The sequence below is a fragment of the Cydia amplana genome, chromosome 5, assembly GCF_948474715.1.
Source record: "Cydia amplana chromosome 5, ilCydAmpl1.1, whole genome shotgun sequence".
Taxonomy (NCBI): domain Eukaryota; kingdom Metazoa; phylum Arthropoda; class Insecta; order Lepidoptera; family Tortricidae; genus Cydia; species Cydia amplana.
In genome coordinates, this window is record NC_086073.1 from 10950777 (window position 1) to 10975255 (window position 24479).

Consider the following 24479-nt stretch of genomic DNA (forward strand, 5'->3'; position numbering starts at 1 on the left):
GGCTTTAAAGCGGTGCGTGGCACATGGGGCAGGAGTGTCGCAGCACGAGCTCGTGCTGCAGCGCGCGCGCCCCGCACGCGGCGCACGCCCACACGGCGCGCGGCGCCGCCAGCGCACGCGCCGACACCGCGCAGCCCGGGAACACCGTGTCGCAGCTGGGGCAAGCTGCTTTCCTGGCAACATACGGCAAGGTGATGACTTAACGGGATGGGGGCGTTTTTTTTTTTTGTTGTCCCCTACACTTTTTTTTCAAATTTGGGATTTTTTATGTTATTTCTACTCAGCATCACGAGCTCTTTCTATCCTAATAGGAGAAAAAAAGTGTCCTAAGGTTTTTATTTCCATTAAGTCACCATTTTTCATAGATTTTGTATGGCGGTCGCGGAATGGAAAGATCGAAAAATGTATGGAAATTTTGGGACACTTTTTTTCTCCTATTAGGATAGAAAGAGCTCGTGATTCTGAGTAGAAATAACATAAAAAATCCCAAATTTGAAAAAAAAAGTGTAGGGGACAACAAAAAAAAACGCCCATGGTTGGCACGACTGCCTATCAAAGAGTGCGAGTCAGTAACTTCCATCTCTATGGCATAGTAATCATCGGAAAGAGTTGCGTAATCTCATGTACGTCTCAAATCGCATGGTCATTCGTGGCCGGTTATATTTATTTTATTTGGGGCATTATCTATGAAAAGGGACCTTATTGTCGAAGGCTTATCTGCCGCACAGCGTCGCGCGGCATTGTATTTATATCGGAGCATCGTTAATAATGGCGTAAGCGCCATCGACAATAATGTCCCTTTTCATAGATAACGTCAAATTTATTACTATTCGTAGATCCATGTCTATAGGTTTTATAAATGTGATACAAAAAGCCAATGACAGGTTCTCACCAGTAAATACAGTACAATACATATTTGCACCAACAACAAGTTTTTTTATACATAAAATAAACATTTTAAGTAGGTAACTAAAACCATGGTTATTCGATTGGAGACTTACCATTCGGGTATGGCGGCGTTACAATTTGGGCAGTCGATTTTATTCCCTTTTACATCCTTAGGTTTACATCTGGTAAAAATTTCAATTGCCAACTTTTCAAAGTTGTCGGGCTGTAAAAAACAATGATTTATTAAACGTTAGATACCTACTAGGCCAGTGGTTCCTAACCTTTTCAGTCCAGTCACCCCTATGACTAACTAGGGAACCTGATTTTACCCCTCCTCCCAATGGTAATAAAAAATTTAAACGTGTACGTTTGTTGTATTGTTATATTAGGTTAGCTTATTACCCCCGTAAAATACCAGTTTTATCCCCATGGGGGTAATAACCCCCAGGTTAGGAACCACTGTACTAGGCATTCAAGTTAATGCACATCGATTCTCACTTTATACCCTGACAAGATTTTATTTGGTCTTCGCCATGTTGCGGATTTTCAGCGGTAGGTACTATAATATGTATAATATATTTACTGGCAAGGAGAAGGAGACCCTTTGACAACAGGTCGCGTAGCCAAGATGTCAATCGCTTACGCTCCTAGCGATCGAAATGCAACTGTCACTGTCACACTAATATGGAAGAGTGATAGAGAGACATAATGCTTTTCGTTGTCGAAGCGATAGCGATTGTAACCTTGGCTAGGCCGGCTGAACTTGAAAGTCATCGATTATCACCGATGTAGCCAATTTTATTTAAGAAGAAAATATTTCGCAATTAATATAAACAATTTTACCCCAAAATATCCAAAAAAATGTCAAATACGCAAAAAATATATTTGGAATAAATACAATAAAACATTTGCATCAACAAAAAGGACGAAGGATTGCGTAGCATTCCAATAAACAATGTTTTTAAAGTAGACTTGACTTAAGGACTCATCACGCAAGCACATTATTGCCATATGTATGATTGTGTGGAACTATCTCAGGCTGATCTCAGGACCAAATATTTTTTTTTTTCAGAATTTATTAAATACCAAATAAACAAAGAAAAAAAAGAGAATCAAAAGTCAAAGGTACTCACATCGATAGCTTCGAGTTTAATGAATGCCTTGGAACATAATTCAAATGCTCTCGCTTCCACCGCTATCGATGCTATTGTGCACCATACCTGAAGACAAACAAGACAAAGAAGCATTTAGCATCTCTAGAAATTGCAAACAAATATATACCTACATACATTCAAGTAGCGGTTTATAAATAATACATTCAAGTAGCTGGTTTATCTTATCTACTCGAATTTTACTACGAAACTATTATGTATGTGCAAATTCCGTGCATATTTAAATACCTAACTAAATGTGGTGAAACTTGCGTGTTTCATTTCACTGAGCTAAGGTGGTTCTACTTACTCTGGTCGCGCGAACGCGTCGTTAGTTTTCGTGTTCCTTGAACTTTTGTTGACTCGACGTGAATTCATATGTCAGCAGCAGAAGTTGCTCTAAGCGGGCGAGGTGTTCAAAATGATCTTGACGTGACTTTATTGTCAAGAGAATAAGAGCGTGTCAAGGTAATTTTGAAAACCCCGCCCGCTTAGCTACTTCTGCCGCTGACTGTACTTATAATTTTATTGACTTAAATTAGGTTGGTCAGTTGTAGCAATTCCGGGTAGTGGAGAAAGAACAAAGGTACCTGTACCTACTACAAATACCAAAAGTAGCTAAGCGGGGGAGCTGGTCAAAATTATCTACACACGCCGTTATTTCCTTAGCAATAAAATTGTGCTAATTTAGATTTTAGATTATTTAGAAGTTTTAGAACATCTCCCCCTCTTAGCAAGTTCTGCCCCAGACTACTTGGTGTAGTAAGGATCTGGAGACCGTTATGATTGATTCTCTGCCATCTCGAACCGGTGTTGCGTTTCGGCAGCAACATCGTCCGTCTCTCTTGCCCTGCCATCAGATACTTACAGGTGGTTGCGCGGCCACACGTAACATTCCGCTGCCATCTCGAACCAGTGTCGTGCCTAGGCACTTGTTACATTTACATCAGATACCTGTAGGTGCTGCGCGACATGCAGGTCGTCGACGACGGCGTGCAAGCGGCGCGTAACGCGACTTCGGGGCGGAGGTCGGTCTAGAGCAGACACACATTCAGCGTCTATATTGCCCTGCTATCGTACCTGTAGGTGCTGCGCGACATGCAGGTCGTCGACGACGGCGTGCAAGCGGGCGGCCGCGCGCAACGCGGCGTCGGCGCGCGGCGGGCGCGCGAGCGCGCGCTCGGCCGCCATGGCGAGCCAGTGCTGCGCCGCGCACAGCCGGTAGCTGCGGGCGGCCTGCCGCCCCGCCGCACCGTCTGATTTCACGTAAACCACTATTCAGTACGTGTTTTTTGAAGTGAAATTGTTATTTTCGATACAAGTTTAATATCAACAACAAGTATAATAAGTAGTTTAATATCAATATTTGGCATGATACCTACTGTTATTGTAATTCTAATTCTAATGTTTAATTGTAATTGCTTGATATCTAATGTTAATAGCATAATAAAAAAAAAATAAAAAAACTAACTGTAAGTTACCAACAGTGGAAGAGCGGTATTCTCTTAATACAAGTATTTACAATACTTAAAAAGAGGTACCAGCCCAATTATGAAAAATTGTATGCTACCAAATAAATAATTTTAATTTTAATTTTTTTAAGTGCGAAAAAGAGGAAATTCGAAACGAGTGGCGATAAATTAAAACACGACCGAAGGGAGTGTTTTAAATCGCCACTCGTTTCGAATTACCTATTCGCACGTGTATCGAACAACGTTTTACAGTACATATAGCACTTTAAAGTTTCGACATACGCACGAAAAGTGCTATTTTACGCACTAGTGCGGAAAAGTAGCCCCATATGTACTGTAAACTTCTTTAGCGGCGCTGGGCACTTTTCGAGGTGGGGAAAAAGGATAAACTCGAGACAGCGTAAGGCGATCACGTGACTGTAAGGGGCGTAAGGTTTGGATGGCCACTCATAATTTAGATGGCATTTAAATCAATAAAGAAAAACTCAATGTTATTTGACATTTATATGTTGCGGACTCCTTTTCGAGACTCTTTACCTATGTTCAAATAATTTGACGCTGTCATGGCAGTATGTAAATAAACATGCTAATGAAAAAGTGTGATCTTATTTGAGAATGATAATAATATATAATAAATAAATAGAATACCTCCGCTAGACGTATGTATCGTGTTACCGGGCGTCGGTAACATAGCGAGGTGAGTTTTCACTTCTATCGGCACTCCCGGAGTGCAACCGTTGTTGCTTGTTTTTACTATAATTTAGGGCCAGTTGCACCAACCACATTTGACAGACTGATCGACGTCAGCCGGCGCGCCCCGGCGCTTTACTATGAAACTTTCCATACATAAAAAATTTGCGAACTCTTTAACGATACGAACAGTTTGGTGCAACCGACCCGACGTATCGAAAGAGATAATAATAGTACGGGTAACATGTACCGTGAGCAGCAGAAGTTGCTAAGCCGGCGAGGTGTTCAAAATTACATTGACCCGCTCTTGTTATCTTAACAATAAAGTCGCGTCAAGATCATTTTGAACACCTGGCCCGCTTAGCGACTTCTGCTGCTGACTGTACTCGTTAAATTAACGTGTTGACCTCGTTTAGCGAAATACCAGAGACAATGCTATGGGCGGGTCGCACCGCGCATCAAAGACGTGGTAAACATTAAATATAGAGCTGTAAAACTTATCACCTGAACAAATTTTAACGATGACAATGTCGTTAACAACAAGTTGGATGCAACCACTGACTTTGCTAGATACCTAGATCTAGCAAGATCTATCTTACAATAAAACCATCGTCAAGACTTTGGAGTTATTATTTACTAGCGACTCGCCCCGGCATCGCACGGGTTAACAAATTATACATAAACATTCCTCTTGAACCACTCTAGCTATTTAAAAAACCGAATCAAAATCCGTTGCGAAGTTTTAAAGATCTAATGTATGCACATAGGGAGTGGGACAGACAGCGGGAAGCGACTTTCTTTTATACTATGTAGTGACTTACCCACAGAGTTCTGAGAGTAGAGATGACCTGCTAGGATGTATAATTTCTTTATACGGGTTGGAGACCCGCATTTTGACGCCTCAATGTTAGCAAGCTAAAACACAAATAAACATTGTTAATACCTAACTTTTTTTAACTCACATGTATTATTTATTTAATAATAAAAACACTTAAAATAAAAACTTATAAATTAAAAAAATTGGCCTAGGTCGTGGTCGCTCGGTAGGGTACCCAGAAGGCTGGCCGCATTGCCCCGCTGGGCAAAATATTGGTGACCAGAGACCAGAAGCCTAGAATAAGGCGCTTTGATACCTCATATACCTAATTACAGAAAAACGTCACACATTATTGTTATAGAAGTTATAGAAGTAACTGTTTAGACTATTTATTTATTTTATGTATAGTATTTATATATATAGTCAGCCAGACACACTTCCGCATTTATAATATTAAGTATGGATGTTACATTTTCCAGACCATGCTAGTCATACTATCATTTGATGTCAACTGCTTCATTGCCGCTTCGTTGTGTATTATCGTAATTAATACAATTAATATATAGTCCGTCAACCAAATCTTGTCAGTAGCAATGTAAAGCAAACTAAAGTAGGGCAACACTCAAAGAGCAGTATTGCGCTAAGAAAAGCAGCAATGTACATCGAACCAACAGTTTTTTTTTTCCGCTGAGCGCGCCCTGCGTACGTCAATTCAAATTGTCACTCGCGGTTTATTGAAAAAAATTGAAACATGGACGGACAATTTAAAAGCGATGTTAAAACAATGTTAATCAAAATGATGAACAAATTTGAAGATATCAAAAACAACTCCCTATAGTAGTGCTTATATTCTCTTTGTTCCCTATCTGTCTTCTAAGTTTACTAAAATAAAATCATATCAAAATGCAGATAATTACTTAATTAGATAGTGCATATATTTGTTATTTACAATATAATATGCCACTTGTTAATGTAAATTAGTGTACTGTTCTGGATGAATATGACATACCTGTGTAATTTTTTTGATTGGTATATATTGTACAATATACATATTAAAAATAAAACAACTGATATTTGGGTGTTTATTTAATTTAAAGGTAAATAAGATAAGGGTCACTTTTCGACTTGGTTGCGTTGTACACGTACATAAACCGCCATAGGTAAGTATTGTCTGAAAAGATACTACCTACTACGAACGCCTTATATTGGGCAAGATTTAATCCTGCAACAAACATGTATGGATTAGGTAGATATTGCGAAAGAACGGCGATATAATCAAGGCTCTTAATACTGTTTAAAAGGTTTACCTTTGTAAATAGTCACAACTGATTGCTGAAAATATTAGACATGTGGGCCTATGGACGGTTTCCAGGACACAATTTATGGTCTTGTTGGATAGATTTAGGCATACGTTTTAATTTTATTAATGCCTTTTAACCCTAAAACAAAAAAACTGAACATAATCTTAAAAGTTCGAAAGAGTTCTTCCAGTACTTGTTTGTTTGTTTCAGTAATGTTTACCATCAACGAGCATGATTGTACATTGTAGGCCCCTTAGCTTTGCTTATTCTTATTTAATGTATTGGTATTTAATGGTGACAGCAGAAATATCTCTTGAAACAGAAACGATTCAGAATGAAAACCAAATGAAAACAAATAAGGTGACGGCTGTCGTTCACGATCCACATTCCACAGATAAAACACAGATGACACGCGTTTTGGAATTATTTGAACACAGTGTTGCTAACCCGCGATTTTTCAAATTTGCCGCCTTTTACTACTGACAAGATTTGGTTGACGGACTTTAGTTATCTTATTAACTCTACTGTATTTAGCTGGTAGCTGCGCGCAACTACGCTCCCTACAGGTGTTCACGGAAGACCAGCGTCAGGTACTACTCCAGTAGGACCCGGCATCATGCTGAGTGTTCACCTTTTTCAGTGTAGTGACAGTGTACAAGTTAGTTATAAGTTTTTTTTTTCTTTCTTCCTGTGTATGTACTGTATAACTGTGTACCTATGCTGAAATAAATCATATTCTATTCTATTCTAAGTTGGTGGTGATGGTAAAGTACCTGAAATGCCATGGCCGCAGCTTGTAGCAAACGACCCGTCTCCTTTAGCTGCATAATCCCTTGAATGGAAGGCGTTTCATTGATGACGTCACCCATCTCGTCAATGTTAGTTTTCATGGGTGCATCCTAAAATAAAAATAAAACATGTAGAGTCTGTGCGGAAAGAAAAGAGTTGTGAAATGTATGGGGCCCAATACATTCCACGACTCTTCTCTTTCCGAACAGATTCTAAGATAGGTATTTTAAACACCTCGTATGAAACTAAAATGTACTCTAACTAAAAACCAATACATAAAGCCTTTGAACTTATGTGGTATGATACTACTGAATATTCCGACACCATTAATGAAAGTGTGCCGTGTAGTCATGCTTGTTATGAAAAAAAAGCTGCACTTTTGGAGGAAAGCAAGCCGCTTTGCACGATGATAGTGGAGGCCCATTAAAACATTTTTTTTCGAGGAACCCGTAATTTCGTCCCTTAGAGGCCGAGGTGAAGCGAGGTCTGTTAAAAAAAGAAAAAAAATCCTACAAGTTTCACGGATCATCCAATTTCGTTAAATTTGGTGTCAATTGAAAGAAAATTACATTCTTAATTATAAAAAAAATAAAAACAAAATATTATTAAAGAAAAATAGTGTGAAAAGATTAAAAACCTATTTTTTCCTTTTACGGTTTATTTGTGCAAATAGTGTCTTCCACATTGAATAATGTTTAGAAAAAAGTACTGTACCATAAAATTAAACACATTTTTCATCATATACTGAAAACCGCATCAAAATCGGTTAAGCAGTTTATGAGATCCATGTTTCAGAAGTTGGCTTAGTTTTATTTATTTATTTTATAGACCAAGAAGCATGTAAATCATACTAAATTTTAAGTATTTTGTGGGTATTTACTTTATTTATTTTAAAAATATGTGTATATATTCACAAAAAACTGGACAAGTGCGAGTCGGACTCGCGCACGAAAGGTTCCGTACCATTACGCAAAAAACGGCAAAAAATGTACGTTTGTTGTATGGGAGCCCCACTTAAATATTTATTTTATTCTATTTTTAGTATTTGTTGTTATAGCGGCAACAGATATACATCATCTGTGAAAATTTCAACTGCCTAGCTATCACGGTTCATGAGATACAGTCGGATGTTTACCAGTTCTGTTCCGTTTGGACAGACGGACGGACAGACGGACAGCGGAGTCTTAGTAATAGGGTCCCGTTTTTACCCTTTGAGTACGGAACCCTGAAAAGGTCTATTCGCCTTCATTCGTACTTAGCTCACATGGTACGCTGCACGCAACGTATGTTTGTGAAGTGCAGCTTGAGTTGAGGGAAGGTTAGTTACAAGTTTGTTCTTTAAGTACTGTAAAAAACCGTTCTGTGCTCTGCATGTGCATAATACAATTTAATAAAATAGTTTCTAGGGAACCAAATAAGCTTACTTAGGTATAAAGGCAGGAGGTACTTCAGAATGCTACTGGACGCTGGACGTGTTGGAGTCTCAGGGCCTAAATAGGGCTGACGGAAAAAGGACAGATTGTTTGACACTGCTGAAAACGCAGCCCCGTTTGGGATGCGACGTGTGTAAGCACACTTGCCCCTTCACACCTACCACAGGGCGCGTCGGAGCAGCCGCCGAAAATACAGCAAAACTTAAACGAGCGAAATATTCTAATTCTAATTCGGAGCCTGCCTACGAATTTGTACATAGCCGTAGAGACCAGCGGCTCTTAGTGTGCTGAGGCAAAACTATCAATAAGTTAAGACAATGATGCCTAGGTGAAAAAAGGGGCGACCCCAGGTCCGGCGCATATTTAGTGTTAGACACGTCGTTAGCCACACAGCGAAGCAACGCGAGCAGCGTTATAGGCACAAGCTCATCGGAACCATCTACCGCAAAAGTACTGCAAGTTCCCGGCCCTAATTCTGCATCCAAAAAGGAGTCGAACAGGATGATCGACCCACTATCTCCAAAGCTGTTTACCTCTTGCCTACAGGAAATCGTCCAGAAGCTGGTGGCTAAAAGGGAAACAATGGGCATTGACGTCGGCGAAATAAGGTTGGAAAACCTGCGTTCTTCCGACGGCATAGTCTTGTTTCCCCACACTGCACCTCATTTAGAGAAAATGTTAGACCTTAGACCAGCAAGTCTTGAAGTCGGATTCGAAATGAACAGGACAAAAACCCAGTTAATGATCAATAGAGTGAAACGTAGGGTCACGGTAGATGGGCAGGATATACAATTTTGTTGACGAATACACCTGCATGGGCCAGATAGAATCATTTGATAATATGCAGTCCAAGGAAATCTATCGACGCATCGAAAACGCCTGGAAGACCTTCTGGTCCACGAAGGGCCATCTTCCACTGGCATCAAAACACAAACACTTCAACATGTGTATCCTTGCTTATCCTAACAACCTACAGCGCATAAACTTGGTCATTAACAGAAGCCCAATAATAGTCCCAACTCAAGAATATGACAGTACTAAAAATCGCCATTTAATAAAACTTAGCCAAATTTGAAAACTTGAATCTCATAAACTTCCGATTTTGATGTGGTTTTCAATATACGATAAGAAATATGTTTGATTTTATCATTTAGTGCTTTTTGTAGACCGTTTTCTATATGGAACACACTATTTGCAAAAATAAAATGTAAAAGGTAAAAATAAGTTTTAAATTTTTTATACATTATTTTTATATTGACATATTTTGTTTTATTTTTTTTTACGATAAAGAAAGTTATTTTCTTACAATTGATACCAAATTTAACGAAATCGGATGATCTGTAAAATTTTATAGGATTTTTTTTCTGTTTATAACAGACCTCGCTTCACCTCGGCTCCTAAGGGACGAAATTACCGGTTCTTCGAAAAAAATCGTTTTATTGAGCCTCCACTATCATCGTGCAAAGCGGCTTGCTTTCCTCTCAAAATGCAGCTTTCGGGCAAAAAAGCTTCATAACCAGTAAGACTAGTGCCGTACTGTTCACGCACGCTTCCTATGGAGTTAAAACCGCACTACAATACCCTTTTTCAAATTCAAAAATAGTTATTTTGTGTGATTTATACACATAGATATACAACACAAACATAACCAAGCGTTACACAAATTAAATCAAGCATTAATAGTTTAAGCATTATTAATTTTATATGATACGGGTTCTACAAAATCGTATTGATGTGTGTGTCTGTGTTGATGTCTGTAAGGTGAACTGAAATAACCAATAGTACATTACTGCAGACGCCGGGAAAGAAGGGCTTGCCGGGTGAGTAGGTATAGCCGGCCGACCGTAGGGAGGCCGGATAGTGATACGAAGCCGGCAAGACCTTTTCACGGCTAGGCATGTATAGTGCTTTTCTCAAACATGCAATGAAATAAAAAAAAATACGCCACTCAAAAAAACAAATTTATAATCTTTATAATAAAAATCCAACTTCACAACAAAAGTTTTTTAATTTTCCTTCCAATCCCGCCATAATTGTTTTTTTTTTACGGAAGTCGTCCGTATTTCGCGTGTGTAGTGTTCGAATAGACCTTATTAGGGCCATTATACACAATCTGATATTAAGAATCTCAATTTCTATAAATAAAATAAATGCAGAGGATTTTAAATATTGTCTATGGTCTCTGGTGACTTACGTATAGACAAAATTTTAAATTTATTCATCAACACATTGAATCATACAGATTCGTATTGTTAATATCAGTACGTTCGTGTATAACAGGCGTTAACACGGATATTTTGGTCCGATAACCATTCATTCACTAAAAATAAAAAAAATAAAAATATAATTCGGCTGTTTAGCCTGTTCATGGACACAGACCCCATGTTTACATTATAATTTAAAAAAACATTACTTCCCGGCCTAGGCCTTCAATTTCGTATGAAATTCCTTTACAGTTCTCTGGAGTTGCTCCGCCCTAAACGTGATACTTCGAAGCCTGATATAACGCCCGGAGCGACGACATTTCATTGCATGTTTGAGAAAAATTTGTTCCAAACCTTAGGTTGCCTAGGCGAGCCAGCGAACAGATTCGACAGGGCCTCGTTGTCCTCGAGCGCCATGTAACATTTCTTCAGCCCCTCCGTGTTATTGGACATCGTGTAATACTCGAGAGCTCCGGTCCTGTTGGTAATCATTTAGAGAAACAATTAGAATTACACAAAGTGATTGATGTTCGAAGATGATCGAAGGATTAGTGTTTTGATACAGTTAATAACAGAGACAGTCCCTGACTGACATAAATAATATGGGTCTCTATTGTTTCCCAAATAGTTTTAAGCCATAATGTATTATTTGCCCGAATTTTCGTTAGTCATAATCATACCTCGCAACCGTGCTAGCAAATCTGTAGCAGTTGTACGTCAGGGTTATCACTACTACGCATAAACTAAAGTACAAAAAATATTTTTTCTTTGTTTCCAAACACCTATATTTTCAAGCAATGAAAATGCCATGTTAATATTTGAAAGAAATGTGAAAAAAAAAACGTGATTTTATAAACAAAATAACAGATACATTGAAACGCATCTAATATTGACATTGATCTGTTAATTTATATTATTTGACAGAAAATTAAACCGGGTTATATCGGAAGAGGGTCAACAAGGTTCTCGGTCAATTTTATTAATCTTACATACAATAAAGTTAAAGCAAAATGGTTCATCATAATCGCCAACCCTGACAGAAAACTGTCATATGCTACGGTTCTGCTAGCTCCGTTGCGGGGTATGGTCATAATTCATTTGGTTCAGAAACGCGTCACTTTTCAGGATTGCCATAAAACAAACCTAACCTAACCTATCTATAGGATAACCTAACGAAAATCCTGAAATGTTAACGGTTTCAGTTTTATGACTAATGATAATATGACAAACAATACATTATGACTTAAAACTTTATGGGAAACAACGGGACCCCAAATAATATCCATCTGTTTCAGTGCTAGAAATATAGGGCCAGGGGACAGTCGACGTCAAAGATATGTTTAAATTTTTTGCCTTATGACAAAGGAGTATGGTGCAAAAGTGTAAACATATATTTGACGTTAACTGTACCTAAAAAGAATGCGTAAATATCACTTTTTAAGCGGCAGTTTCCTTTCAGGAAACCTTTAATTCTTCTGGAAGCCACTCACAGTGCCTCAAGATTTCACAATGACTTTTTAGAGATTACGGCCCGAGCCCAAAAGTTCGCCTTACTTGAACTCTACCATGGCTCGGCACTCTCGGCGGTTTTCACATGCAATGGCACCAGAGTTGTGACATAATTTCACGTTAAAACCACAATTAATAACCCTGTCGGTAGGTACTTACCAATTCTGTCGGTCTATATAGTAGTCGCCAATGTTGCTGTAGGCCTGCTTGACTTGCGCGTCCGTGGTGCTTGCGGATTGCTTGAGTAGTTCCACCACGCGGAACCAGTGCCCGAGCCGCTTCCGGAGTGCTATGGCCAAGTCCCTGGGGGAAATTAAATATGCACGAGAGCCGTATGAATATGATAGTGTTTGAATGTGATTTTCATAAATTTAAATATGTTTAACCTTTTCAACGCCAAGAGCCACTAAAGTGGTCGAGTGCTGTCGTGCCCATGACGCCAACAGCCACTAAAAAGGCTATGACGGACGCTGTCAAAACAATTTTCCTGCTGACAGATAAGGTTTATTTTCGCTCTTCATATTGCAACCATTTGGCGTATAAGCCACATTTTAGCATGGGACGAAAAGCGTTGAAAAGGTTAAGGTAGGTAATCTATAGTCTGGCTAAGTTAGGACGGTCTAATTAAATTAAATAACTATTTGGTCGGTGGAATATTCATTAACCGTTACTTATAACGAGAATAGTTAGATAAAATGCAATATCCACGTTTCGAGGCCCTTGGGTTAAACTTTAGCAGTTGTCCATATGTCAACATAATTAGGTAGTCAACAAAATAGTAGCTCTAAGTAACTTCAATTAGAAGCTCAATATTTGAAATTTGTGACTATACCTCATACTCGTACCCATGTTCAGAAATTGTCCCCACAGACAATTAAACAAATACATGTGCAAAAACCTAAGTTTCGGCGCCATCTACTGAAGTTATTTTCACCATACGAAACAAAACTTTCCAGGGATAAAACTTACCGTCTATCTTCATCGTGGTATATCTTTTCAGCAGCGTCGAAGTCTTTAAAGTAAGCGAGTATTTCAGCCTTTTTCAGCGCGTTCGAATGCAGCGCGTTCAGTCGCGAGACGAATCTGATTCCCGCGTAGTCGTTACGCCGTACGAAGGCCGCTTCCGCCGTCTCCAAGGCCGACTCGGTTTCTAAATTTCTTAATGCTGCTTCAGCTAATAGTAACCTGAAGGAAAATGAGTTTTTATTTCGTTTAATTAATGGGTGAATCAAATTTTAGAACACTTAATTTCGTGTCCCTGGACTCCCTACCAAAGAAAAATTGATTTTTCAAAAACCATCTATATTCGATATTTCATTCGATATTTTTACTTTTTTGTTTACACTGGCGTTATTAGATCCATAAGTATTTAAGAACACATTAAAATTAACAACTTGATCAGATAAAAGTTACATTTTGTACGGTAACGCAGGAGAAAAAAAGTTATCTCCCATACAAAAATCAGGGACACACCATTTTTGCCTTTTACTACTGCGTTACCGTACAAAATGTAACTTTTATCGCATGAAGTTGTTAATTTACGTATCTTATAATGCCCGCGTAAAAAAAATGTAAAAAAATCAACATGGTTTTTGAAAAATCGTTTTTTTTGCTAGGAAGTCTAGGGACACGAAATCAGTGTTCTAAAAGTTAATTCACCCTATTGTATTTGGAACTGGAAATGCGGGCTAAATTTCTAGCCCAGACAAAAGTTACACATTACACATTTTGTGAGTATATACCATAACTGCGGGTGTGGGTTGTCCTTAATGAAGTTCTCAGCCTCCTTCAAGCCGACCTTCTCGATGAGCTGGCGAGTGTCCCTGAGGGACTTGACTTCCACTCGCACGATGTGCTGCGGCGTGCACTTGTCCGTGATTCCGTCTAGTAGCGCTGTTGTAATCTCCAGCTCCTAAAAAAATAAAGATAGGTATCTAAAATAGAAATAGTAGCAGCAGGGATGTCTTCGCAAAAAAGTAAAATAAATAAAAGTTTTTGGCAAAAATTTCATTTTTGGTACAAGCTTTTATCGCTGACTGTACTTTTCTGACGACAGACATAATATTATACTCATCGAGACAATTCTAAAAACCCCTAACACAATTAGGATGCGTTGTTTCATCACAGAGTTCCTATGGCCACCTCCTGTCTCCATCATCAGATCCGCTCGATGGTACCATAATATTGCATTGTCACCCGACTTTGTAGTCACTACAACTTACACGTGTATGCAAAATTTCAGCTCAATCGGAAACCGGGAAGTGGATCAAATTTAACTTGCAAGATTCCATTACATAGTTACATACAGGTAGACCTAATAAAAGCTTGTTAATAAATAAAATAAACATGAAGCGATAGCTAATCATTAAATTATCATAGATTCTAAATGGTCATTAAAAATTTACACATTCAATGCCAGCGACCCGCTAGGCGAGTTCACTGTTCGTAGGCGCTTTTCGCTACATACGCGTTTTCAAATGTTATCGGCTACGTTCGTAGCTCGCGCTAGCACTGAATGTGTTAAAAAGAATATAACTAAAAATGATTTTCAACCCCTAAATAATGATACCCTACTCGACCTATTTTTATTTTTCACAATATGGCGTCTTGACGATTGTCGCCATATTGTTTATTCCTTACTTTCATATCTTCAGTGACCCTCGGACAATTAACACCGATTTATGCCTATTACGCCCGTGGTCAATGACACTGTGTGAGCGGGACAGCATTATAACTATACGCGAGCAACATAGATAGGGATAGACAGGTCGGTGTCCTTTAGTTGTCTAAAACCTATTACCTTGAATGTGCACAGGTAGCCCTGCATCGCGAGCGGCTCTTCGGGCTCCGTGTCGCGCATAACATAAAGGCGCGCCTTCTCAGCCACGGCCAGCATCTGCGGGTTGTCACTCGCCCACAGCGCGCTCCACACGTCTTTGCGCAGCGCCTGCCCCACGCTGATGTTGTTGGCCATGTCAGTGTCGAGGAGGTATAATGAACCGGGCTGGTCTATTACGTAGAATTTGCTGGAAATTAAATAAATAAATAAATATTAGGGGACATCTTACACAGATTAACCTAGCCCCAAACTAAGCAAAGCTTGTACTATGAGTGCTAGGCGACGATATGCATACTTATATACATAGACAACACCCATGATTCAGGAACAAATATTTGTGTTCGACACACAAATAAATGCCCTTACTGGGATTCGAACCCAGGAGAATTGAGAACGTTTCAAAATAAAGTCGAGCATATCACAGGGAGTTCTTACCTTTCGTTTTCCGCTGACACGATATCGGGTCATCAAATATAATCGAAATTAAATTATAAATTTAATACTTCAAGGTCGTTTATTGGTTAGCAAGTTTTGGTCGTTCTTTACGTCAAAGACAATTTGATCGAAATCATCCTAAAAATTCGTTCATGCTAAAGGCTCGAGGCTAGAAGCGCCGTCATTGAAATATAGAATGTAAATTCTATATAGAAGGTTCAAATTCCTTCGACTCAAGTAAAACGCTGTTTAAAAGGATTGATTTTAGCTTAGATTTAGTAAACGCACCTGGAATTCGAATTAAGTCCCAATTTGTACGGTCTCGAGTTCATATTGATCGAAGTAATCTTCTTGAAATTCACAAGTGAGAAGAACAGGATCGTGCCAGAATCTCTACCGACCAGCAGGTGGCTATCTGAGCAAGTTATACAGCATATGGTATCGTCTTGGTAGCTGACATCCCCTGTTGTAACCGGCGTCCCGTCCGCGCGAAATAAATGTTCTGTGCTTCCTGTGAACATATCGTCGCTATACTTACTAACCTCATATCTGCAACAATCATTTGATGGAAATGTCGCTTTTCTTTCATTCGGAATACGGGTGATTTTGTCATAAAATGAGTGTTGCAGATACGAGGTTGAGTAAGTATAGCGGCGATATGCGATGAACTAAACATGGCAAGTTCGGTGGTTAGGCGAATGCAAGCCTCGTCCCTCGTCCGAGCTCGGCCGTTCCGCAGCCGCACGAAATCACGTCACATACTGAATTAAATACCTATGTGTTGATGAAATATATGAATAATATACATAGGTACTATCTTTTTTCAAATCACTATACATAGTATAAAACAAAGTCGCTTCCCGCTGTCTATATGTATGCTTAGATCTTTAAAACTCCGCAACGGATTTTGATGGGGTTTTTAGGGTTCCGTAGCCAAATGGCAAAAAACGGAACCCTTATAAATTCGTCATGTCTGTCTGTCTGTCCGTCCGTATGTCACAGTCACTTTTCTCCGAAACTATAAGAACTATACTGTTGAAACTTGGTAAGTAGATGTATTCTGTGAACCGCATTAAGATTTTCACACAAAAATAGAAAAAAAAAACAATAAATTTTTGGGGTTCCCCATACTTAGAACTGAAACTCAAAATTTTTTTTTCATCAAACCCATACGTGTGGGGTATCTATGGATAGGTCTTCAAAAATGATATTGAGGTTTCTAATATCATTTTTTTCTAAACTGAATAGTTTGCGCGAGAGACACTTCCAAAGTGGTAAAATGTGTCCCCCCCCCCTGTAACTTCTAAAATAACAGAATGATAAAACTAAAAAAAATATATGATGTACATTACCATGTAAACTTCCACCGAAAATTGGTTTGAACGAGATCTAGTAAGTAGTTTTTTTTTAATACGTCATAAATCGCCTAAATACGGAACCCTTCATGGGCGAGTCCGACTCGCACTTGGCCGCTTTTTTTTAAATAGATAGAGTGATTCAAGAGGAAGGTCTATGTATAATTTGTTGATCCGTTTGAAGCCGGGGCGGGTCGCTAGCAATATATAAATAAGAGATGTGGTGCAAACTTACTTGGTCTGGACGGCGTAGAGAACTTCCAGACTAGAAATGATTCTTTCGACGCAGCAACTACCGTCGCTTTGCTGTTAATAGCCACGTACACCATGGGTATGCTTACAGCCTTAGCTAAAAAAAAAACAACGGGTTGCACTCAGGGAGTGCCGGCAGAAGTGAAAACTCAATGACTAGAGCAAACTGCACTATGTATAATTGAGGTTAACGCCATCTAGCGTTAGCGTTAATTACTTGAAACCCCTAAGCACATCACTGTTAGTACTCTAGTTATATTAATACCAGTTAGAGCGAAACTCACTAGATGGCATTTAAATCAATAAAGAAAAACTCAATGACATTATATGTAACAGTTTTTCGATCAGGTCACGTGTCCGTCTTACGGTCACGTGATCTGTCTCGAGTTTAACATTTTTTCGCCACCTCAAAAAGTGCACAGCGCAACAAGTTTTCACTTCAAAAACTTTTGAATGATAGGTATATAACCAATAATATGTGTTCAAACGTTTTAGGCTGATTGGCTAATATTTTATTTTTAATGAATTAACCGAAATACTAACCGTCACATTGGATCCCCTGCTGATTGGAGATAATGAGCATGTTGAGTGTGGCAATGACACAATACTCATCCGTGCCGCACATGTCTATCACGTCCGGAATGTGGTTCACCCACGACTGAAACAATAAAATACTAATAACGTTCATACTCGTAACATTCATGAATAGGGATGATGACACATGTTGAATTTTATAACAAAATGTAGTAAAATAGATAGCAAACGAGCAATTTATCACAATAATGTGGATATTAAAATAAAATATTTAAAAATTACAAAATTACAGGACCTGAAAGTTTCAAAATTTAAGTTTTTTTTAACTTCCAAAAACGATAAAAGTAAGGGTACCATTCGATTCCTTACATTTCATCCAAAAAAATATTGTATAGCAACTATATACATAAACGCAATATTTCACCGAGAAAAACGCAATTTTCTTGTTTTGTCCATACTACAAGGTGGGCGATGACGTCACGGCCTCTGGCCGTTTTGTATAAGGCGTTTCGCGAGTGAAGTGCGACTGTCGGACTTTGACTACAATTTCCGACTTTTGTGTTACTTTAATGCAATGGGTCCCATATAGACATTTGATCCTAAAAACAAACCCGATCGATTGATACCATAAAAAAATTAGTCATGTAGCCTATTGTAGTCGGGATTCACGTTGGCCAAGTAAATGAACGAGTCGATGGGACTGCTTCTCCCAGGAGCGCATCGCCCCGCCGGGGACTCGTAATGTATAAATGAATACCTACTTGTAACGTAACTGTATCCCAGAATGTAACCGTTTCCGTGCCCGACACGTACGCCAGCGTGTTCCCGTAGAACGCGTACTTGTGGTCGGGCTTCACGTTGGCGAAGTAGATGAACGAGTCGATGGCGATGGCGAGGCGCAGGGATCGCTTCTCCCAGGATAGGGAGCGCATTGCCCCTCAGGGACTCGTAATGTATAAATGAATACCTACCTGTAACGTAACTGTATCCCAGAATGTAACCGTTTCCGTGCCCGACACGTACGCCAGCGTGTTCCCGTAGAACGCGTACTTGTGGTCGGGCTTCACGTTGGCGAAGTAGATGAACGAGTCGATGGCGATGGCGAGACGCAGGTACTGCTTCTCCCAGGATAGGAAGCGCATTGCCCCCCGGGGACTCGTAATGTATAAATGAATACCTACCTGTAACGTAACTGTATCCCAGAAAGTAACCGTTTCCGTGCCCGACACGTACGCCAGCGTGTTCCCGTAGAACGCGTACTTGTGGTCGGGCTTCACGTTGGCGAAGTAGATGAACGAGTCGATGGCGATGGCGAGACGCAGGTACTGCTTCTCCCAGGATAGGAAGCGCATTGCCCCCCGGGGACTCGTAATGTATAAATGAATACCTACCTGTAACGTAACTGTATCCCAGAAAGTAACCGTTTCCGTGCCCGACACGTACGCCAGCGTGTTCCCGTAGAACGCGTACTTGTGGTCGGGCTTCACGTTGGCGAAGTAGATGAACGAGTCGATGGCGATGGCGAGACGCAGGTACTGCTTCTCCCAGGATAGGGAGCGCATTGCCCCCCGGGGACTCGTAATGTATAAATGAATACCTACTTGTAACGTAACTGTATCCCAGAATGTAACCGTTTCCGTTCCCGACACGTACGCCAGTGTGTTCCCGTAGAACGCGTACTTGTGGTCGGGCTTCACGTTGGCGAAGTAGATGAACGAGTCGATGGCGATGGCGAGGCGCAGGGATCGCTTCTCCCAGGATAGGGAGCGCATCGCTCCGCCGGGGACTCGTAATGTACAAATGAATACCTACCTGTAACGTAACTGTATCCCAGAATGTAACCGTTTCCGTTCCCGACATGTACGCCAGTGTGTTCCCGTAGAACGCGTACTTGTGGTCGGGCTTCACGTTGGCGAAGTAGATGAACGAGTCGATGGCGATGGCGAGGCGCAGGGATCGCTTCTCCCAGGATAGGGAGCGCATTGCCCCCCGGGGACTCGTAATGTATAAATGAATACCTACTTGTAACGTAACTGTATCCCAGAATGTAACCGTTTCCGTTCCCGACACGTACGCCAGTGTGTTCCCGTAGAACGCGTACTTGTGGTCGGGCTTCACGTTGGCGAAGTAGATGAACGAGTCGATGGCGATGGCGAGGCGCAGGGATCGCTTCTCCCAGGATAGGGAGCGCATTGCCCCCCGGGGACTCGTAATGTATAAATGAATACCTACCTGTAACGTAACTGTATCCCAGAATGTAACCGTTTCCGTGCCCGACACGTACGCCAGCGTGTTCCCGTAGAACGCGTACTTGTGGTCGGGCTTTACGTTGGCGAAGTAGATGAACGAGTCGATGGCGATGGCGAGGCGCAGGGATCGCTTCTCCCAGGACAGGGACCGCATCGCTCCGCCGGGGACGCGTAATGTTCGAATGTGCTGCAACAGTAAATACTGGAATAGGAAACCCTGAGGACTAATTTCGAAATCAAACTCAAATCGCTGGATGGGGTGTCTCAAAAACGCGAGTTCAAAATGCGACCATGACGGTGAGTTATTTGTTTCTGATGATGAAGTCTACTACAGTCAGCAGCAATAGTTGCTAAGCGGGCGAGGTGTTCAAAAATCTTGACGCGACTTTATTGTTAAGAGAATAAGAGCGCGTCAAGGTAAGGTAAGGTAACACCTCACCCGCTTAGCAACATCTGCTGCTGACTGTTACTACAGATGTAGTGCATAGTTATTTTCCTTCGTATTTTCATGGAAACGTACGAACTAAATTCAGTCAGTCTCAGTACAAAAAGTACCGAGGATGATTGAAGTAGCATGACAAATACGAACGTCTCCGAGAAAATACGATGGAAAACATCTGTACGTACTTAGTACTACGGTAGTACTGAGTCGAATAAAATTATGTAGGACATAGTGGAAATATTTGCCACAATCGAATATGATTCGGTAGCTCAGTTGGGCCGGTGCCTCAAATTCACTTCGAATCTCGGCTGACGCAGTGGACTTTTACATTATTCTTATTATCAAAATTTAATATTTAATAGGTACCTAATAACAAAGATAAGTAACAGGCGTACTTACCTCCCCATAGGCGCTGAAGAATTGTACCACATTGGTCTGGTCCGATGTGCACCCGGCGGCCGCCAACACAGTTCCATTGTGGTTCCAATGGCAGTCAATAGCCATCATGTTAGTTTCAACTACTATGCTATCTGAAAACAGTTTTATTTTATGTATGCAGACTATTTTCTTTTATTGAGACAACAAATATCTGTAAAGAAAATCGGAGGTTATTATTACCTAATTTTGTGTACCGATCGAGAGACAACCCTAGTATTCAAACCATTGGCGTGTATCTCAGGACTGGTCTTACGGGCAATAAGAATGGGGCATGAATGGCGCCAGTACATCGGTGTGACCCCACTACAACGCGATTGGTCGATGAGTTCGCATTACGCGCGCGATTGGTCGCAACTAGTTGCGTTAGGGCTCAATTAGATGGTGCGAGAACTCGCATGCTAGTTTCATTACATTGCGTCATTTGATCGGTCGGCTGAATTGATGACACCTCAATGGTCCGCAGTGTAACTAAAATCGTATACGAGTTCGCGCGCCATCTAAATGAGCCCTTAGACTGCACGATTGGCTCGAATTCGTGAACGACACCGCTGAACTAGTGCCATTTTTAGTGCCCGAAAGGCCCGTCCTGAGATATATGGCAATGATTCAATCATTTCAGACTTTTCAGTAGATAGTCGTAGTCTCGGCGTCGTCGTTCTCAAGCTCGAAACTCCGAAATTATTTTCAAATTTGATTTAATACTTATGCGATTAAGTCCCGTCTTAGTTAATATTCTACGGAGTAAACCGGTTGGCTCTGATCGAGAGTCAAAACTATGTAAAGCTTACCTGACCAAGCATTCAACCACTATTCTATCAGAAAAAGCCTTAACCAGTAAAAGTTTTTAAGCGCCTTATTAAGATACCTTCTTCCACGCAATTTTTCATCAGCAAAATAATTCCACTTTTGTAGCATATCATCAGCACTGGTCGGTTGGGCGGCGCCTTGCCGGCGTACCAATCCATTGCGACCACCTCCATCGATGCCGTCACACCATTTATGGCAACTGGCATCTGCAAAAAATAAATACACATGACATCCTTCAACTTTTTAAAATGGTTGTCTCGCTTGCATACCGGAACGTCGTGCGGTTCCGTTTCATTTAATTATCAGATTTATTTATGTAAAATTAGATTTATTGTATGTGAAATATTGTGAAATTATGTTAATAGTGTAAGGGTTTAAGGCCTGTGCACACCAGCTGCATGTGCGTAGACGTGCACGTGCACGTTCGCTAAAATGTTTGAGCCGCGCACGCACTCGTAACGCAAGCAGTGTGCCGTCTCTCATAAGGATCTGTATATTACAACACGCACGGGCACGTCTACGCACACGCACCCGGTGTGGACATTGTCATACTGTTAAATTTCCTTGGTCGTCATACAGCTGCAGCTCTCCGCCAACCAGAGCAAACAGCAACTGAGTGTTGTCTGGAGACCATTGCACAGCAGTAAGGCCGGGCCCTTTTATGTCTTTACCCCATACCCTGGACCCATCCACAGATCCAACTATGACAGCACCTGGAGAAAAAAAAATGATTAAGCCAATGAGACAACAAGAATGTATATATAAAGCTTTTAAATCTTTACTTGTATCTAAGTTTAAAGAGCCTCTTATGAGGGTTTTGGAGTAACTTTTTAGTAATTAAGATTTATCCTATATTAAGTACAAATACTTTATAGTGTATAGTTATACCCAGAAATAAATAGCTTTTTATTTATTTATACTTGTATGTGGTTTATTTAATTAATAAATGTATAATTTTGAGCAACATACCATCCTCATAGGCAATACATATCTTTTGGCCATCTGAGCCCCAAGCCATACTTGAGACAGTAGATTTATTTCTGTTGTTTATCATTTCTTCATACCAGGAACCCTGTAAGAACAAGAAAGGATTATAAACAGAATTAGTAAAAAGTTTGAATCTTGCTGTATAGTAAATTGGGATGAATTGTTTGTTTGAGAAAGTAATGAAACAAAATACATGCTACTTTATTTGGTTTATGAAAGGTTCCAATTAAATTAAAACAGAGTGTACATTGTAATGCACATAGCATGGGACTTAGGGGGCTGCTGTTTGGTTACAATTTAAAAACTATTTTGATAAACATTAATTTTGACATAATGCGGTGCACATTGTGATATCTACCTTATACAACATCCAGACAATGATGACTCCATGTTCATCACTTGTGGTCAGTTTCTGGTACACCTCATTCCAAATAGCTACTCGCAATTGGCCCGTGTGCCCTTCCAGACTCAAGTTCATAGACAGATTTCCTCCACCACCTGTGAAATTTCATGTAATGAGTATCTAGAAAGTATTTATAGCAAGTTTGGTAAATAATATTCTTACGTTAACCATAAAGTACACAAAAGAATTATATTAATGTATATATATTTTTGATGACTATAATATTGGCTAGGTATGCAATTTGAAGATTTGTAGGTTTGAACAATTATTTTTATACAACCATACATGTTACTGGATGCTTATTCTAGGACAATGTAATGAAAACTAATTACCAGACTCCAATTTTAAAACTTTTAACATTCCTTCTTCCCCACCCACTGCAATATAGCCTGAGGAATGATTCCATGATATACAAGTAACATTTGACTGCTTAGGAATGGCAATCTGAAAATATAATTATCAATAAGTAGGTACATAAATTTTCCTACCTATATTGCTGCGCATGAGCAACCTTTGTCTAACAGTTAATTATCTCATCACTTCATCATTCCTAAACATAAATATATAATAAAATTGTAGTGGCATTTTTGATTCAGCGTTTTAACTGAAATCTAAAAAAATATGTAAAGTAAGGGTAGATCACGGGTAGATTAAGGTCTTTTATTTATGACTAGCTTCTGCCCGCAACTATGTCTGCATGGAATGATGATGGTGATCGATCAAAACTATCATATGTCCATCCTCGGGTCTCAAACTCTATCTCCATACAAAATATCATCTACATTGGTGCAGCGCTTTAAGAGTGAAGAAGTGACAAACAGAATTAAATTCGCGTTTATAATATTAGTAGGGATGATAGGTTTAAGTGTTTACATTGCTGATAAGACAATGTTTATTCTTTAAAATTGTGTAAATGTGCATAAAGGTAAATTGAACTGTTTACACTTTTCCCTAATTCTATTGAACCATGCTTTACGTTGAATGCGAATTGCTGGTCTCATCTCCATAGTAACCTTAAGAATAACAAAAAAAAAGAAGTACCTTTTTACTCATATAAATGAACATGTTGTAGAATGTTTTATGCACAAACGAGCAATAAACGTATTTATTTCAATTAATAAACATTCACTATACTAGTTGTAGTAACTGAAGTTAATATTCGATAACTTTTCAAAGTCATACATCGACAAAGTTCGCATCATATAATAAAAACTAACATACAGAAGAATTCCTGTGAATTAAGTTTTAAGTGTATGTCGAATTGGTTGTATAAATTTCACATTTTAATTGAAAACTTTTACTTTAAATAACGAAAAATACTGAAATGACTCAAACAACAACAATGTTTGTTCGGTATGTTTGACACCTTTGACAGTACAAACTACTAAAGTCTCCTCCACACTCGTGCGCGAATCGCGGCGCGAACGTGAGGGTGGAGTCGATTTCACAGGCAGCGAAATCGACTCCATACTCGCGTTTGCGGC

At 39.8% G+C, this 24479-nt stretch overlaps 1 protein-coding gene across 1 annotated transcript; it reads right to left on the bottom strand.

Annotated features, from left to right (window-relative positions):
- LOC134648021 (WD repeat-containing protein 35) lies at positions 1–24350 on the bottom strand. The gene is made up of 22 exons (XM_063502450.1): positions 24037–24350; positions 23328–23439; positions 22951–23090; positions 22575–22677; positions 22158–22318; positions 21664–21811; positions 20760–20890; positions 19902–20105; positions 17679–17793; positions 17119–17232; positions 15817–16039; positions 15055–15280; positions 13997–14166; positions 13224–13439; positions 12414–12557; positions 11100–11223; positions 7093–7218; positions 5023–5116; positions 3120–3295; positions 2022–2108; positions 1002–1111; positions 1–173 (listed from the first exon to the last, which is right to left on the bottom strand). Exons 1-22 carry the CDS (start codon positions 24058–24060, stop codon positions 5–7), a joined length of 3117 nt encoding a protein of 1038 aa, XP_063358520.1. The 5' UTR covers positions 24061–24350; the 3' UTR covers positions 1–4.
- Between the last annotated feature and the right edge of the window lie 129 nt (positions 24351–24479).

Coding starts and splice junctions, on each gene's coding strand:
- LOC134648021 (XM_063502450.1), bottom strand. CDS start 24,060: ATGTTCATTTATATGAGTAAAAAG. Junction 17,233..17,678: donor GCAGGGGATCCAATGTGACG/GTTAGTATTTCG, acceptor TTTTTTTTTTAG/CTAAGGCTGTAAGCATACCC. Junction 14,167..15,054: donor GCTACCTGTGCACATTCAAG/GTAATAGGTTTT, acceptor TTATTTTTTTAG/GAGCTGGAGATTACAACAGC.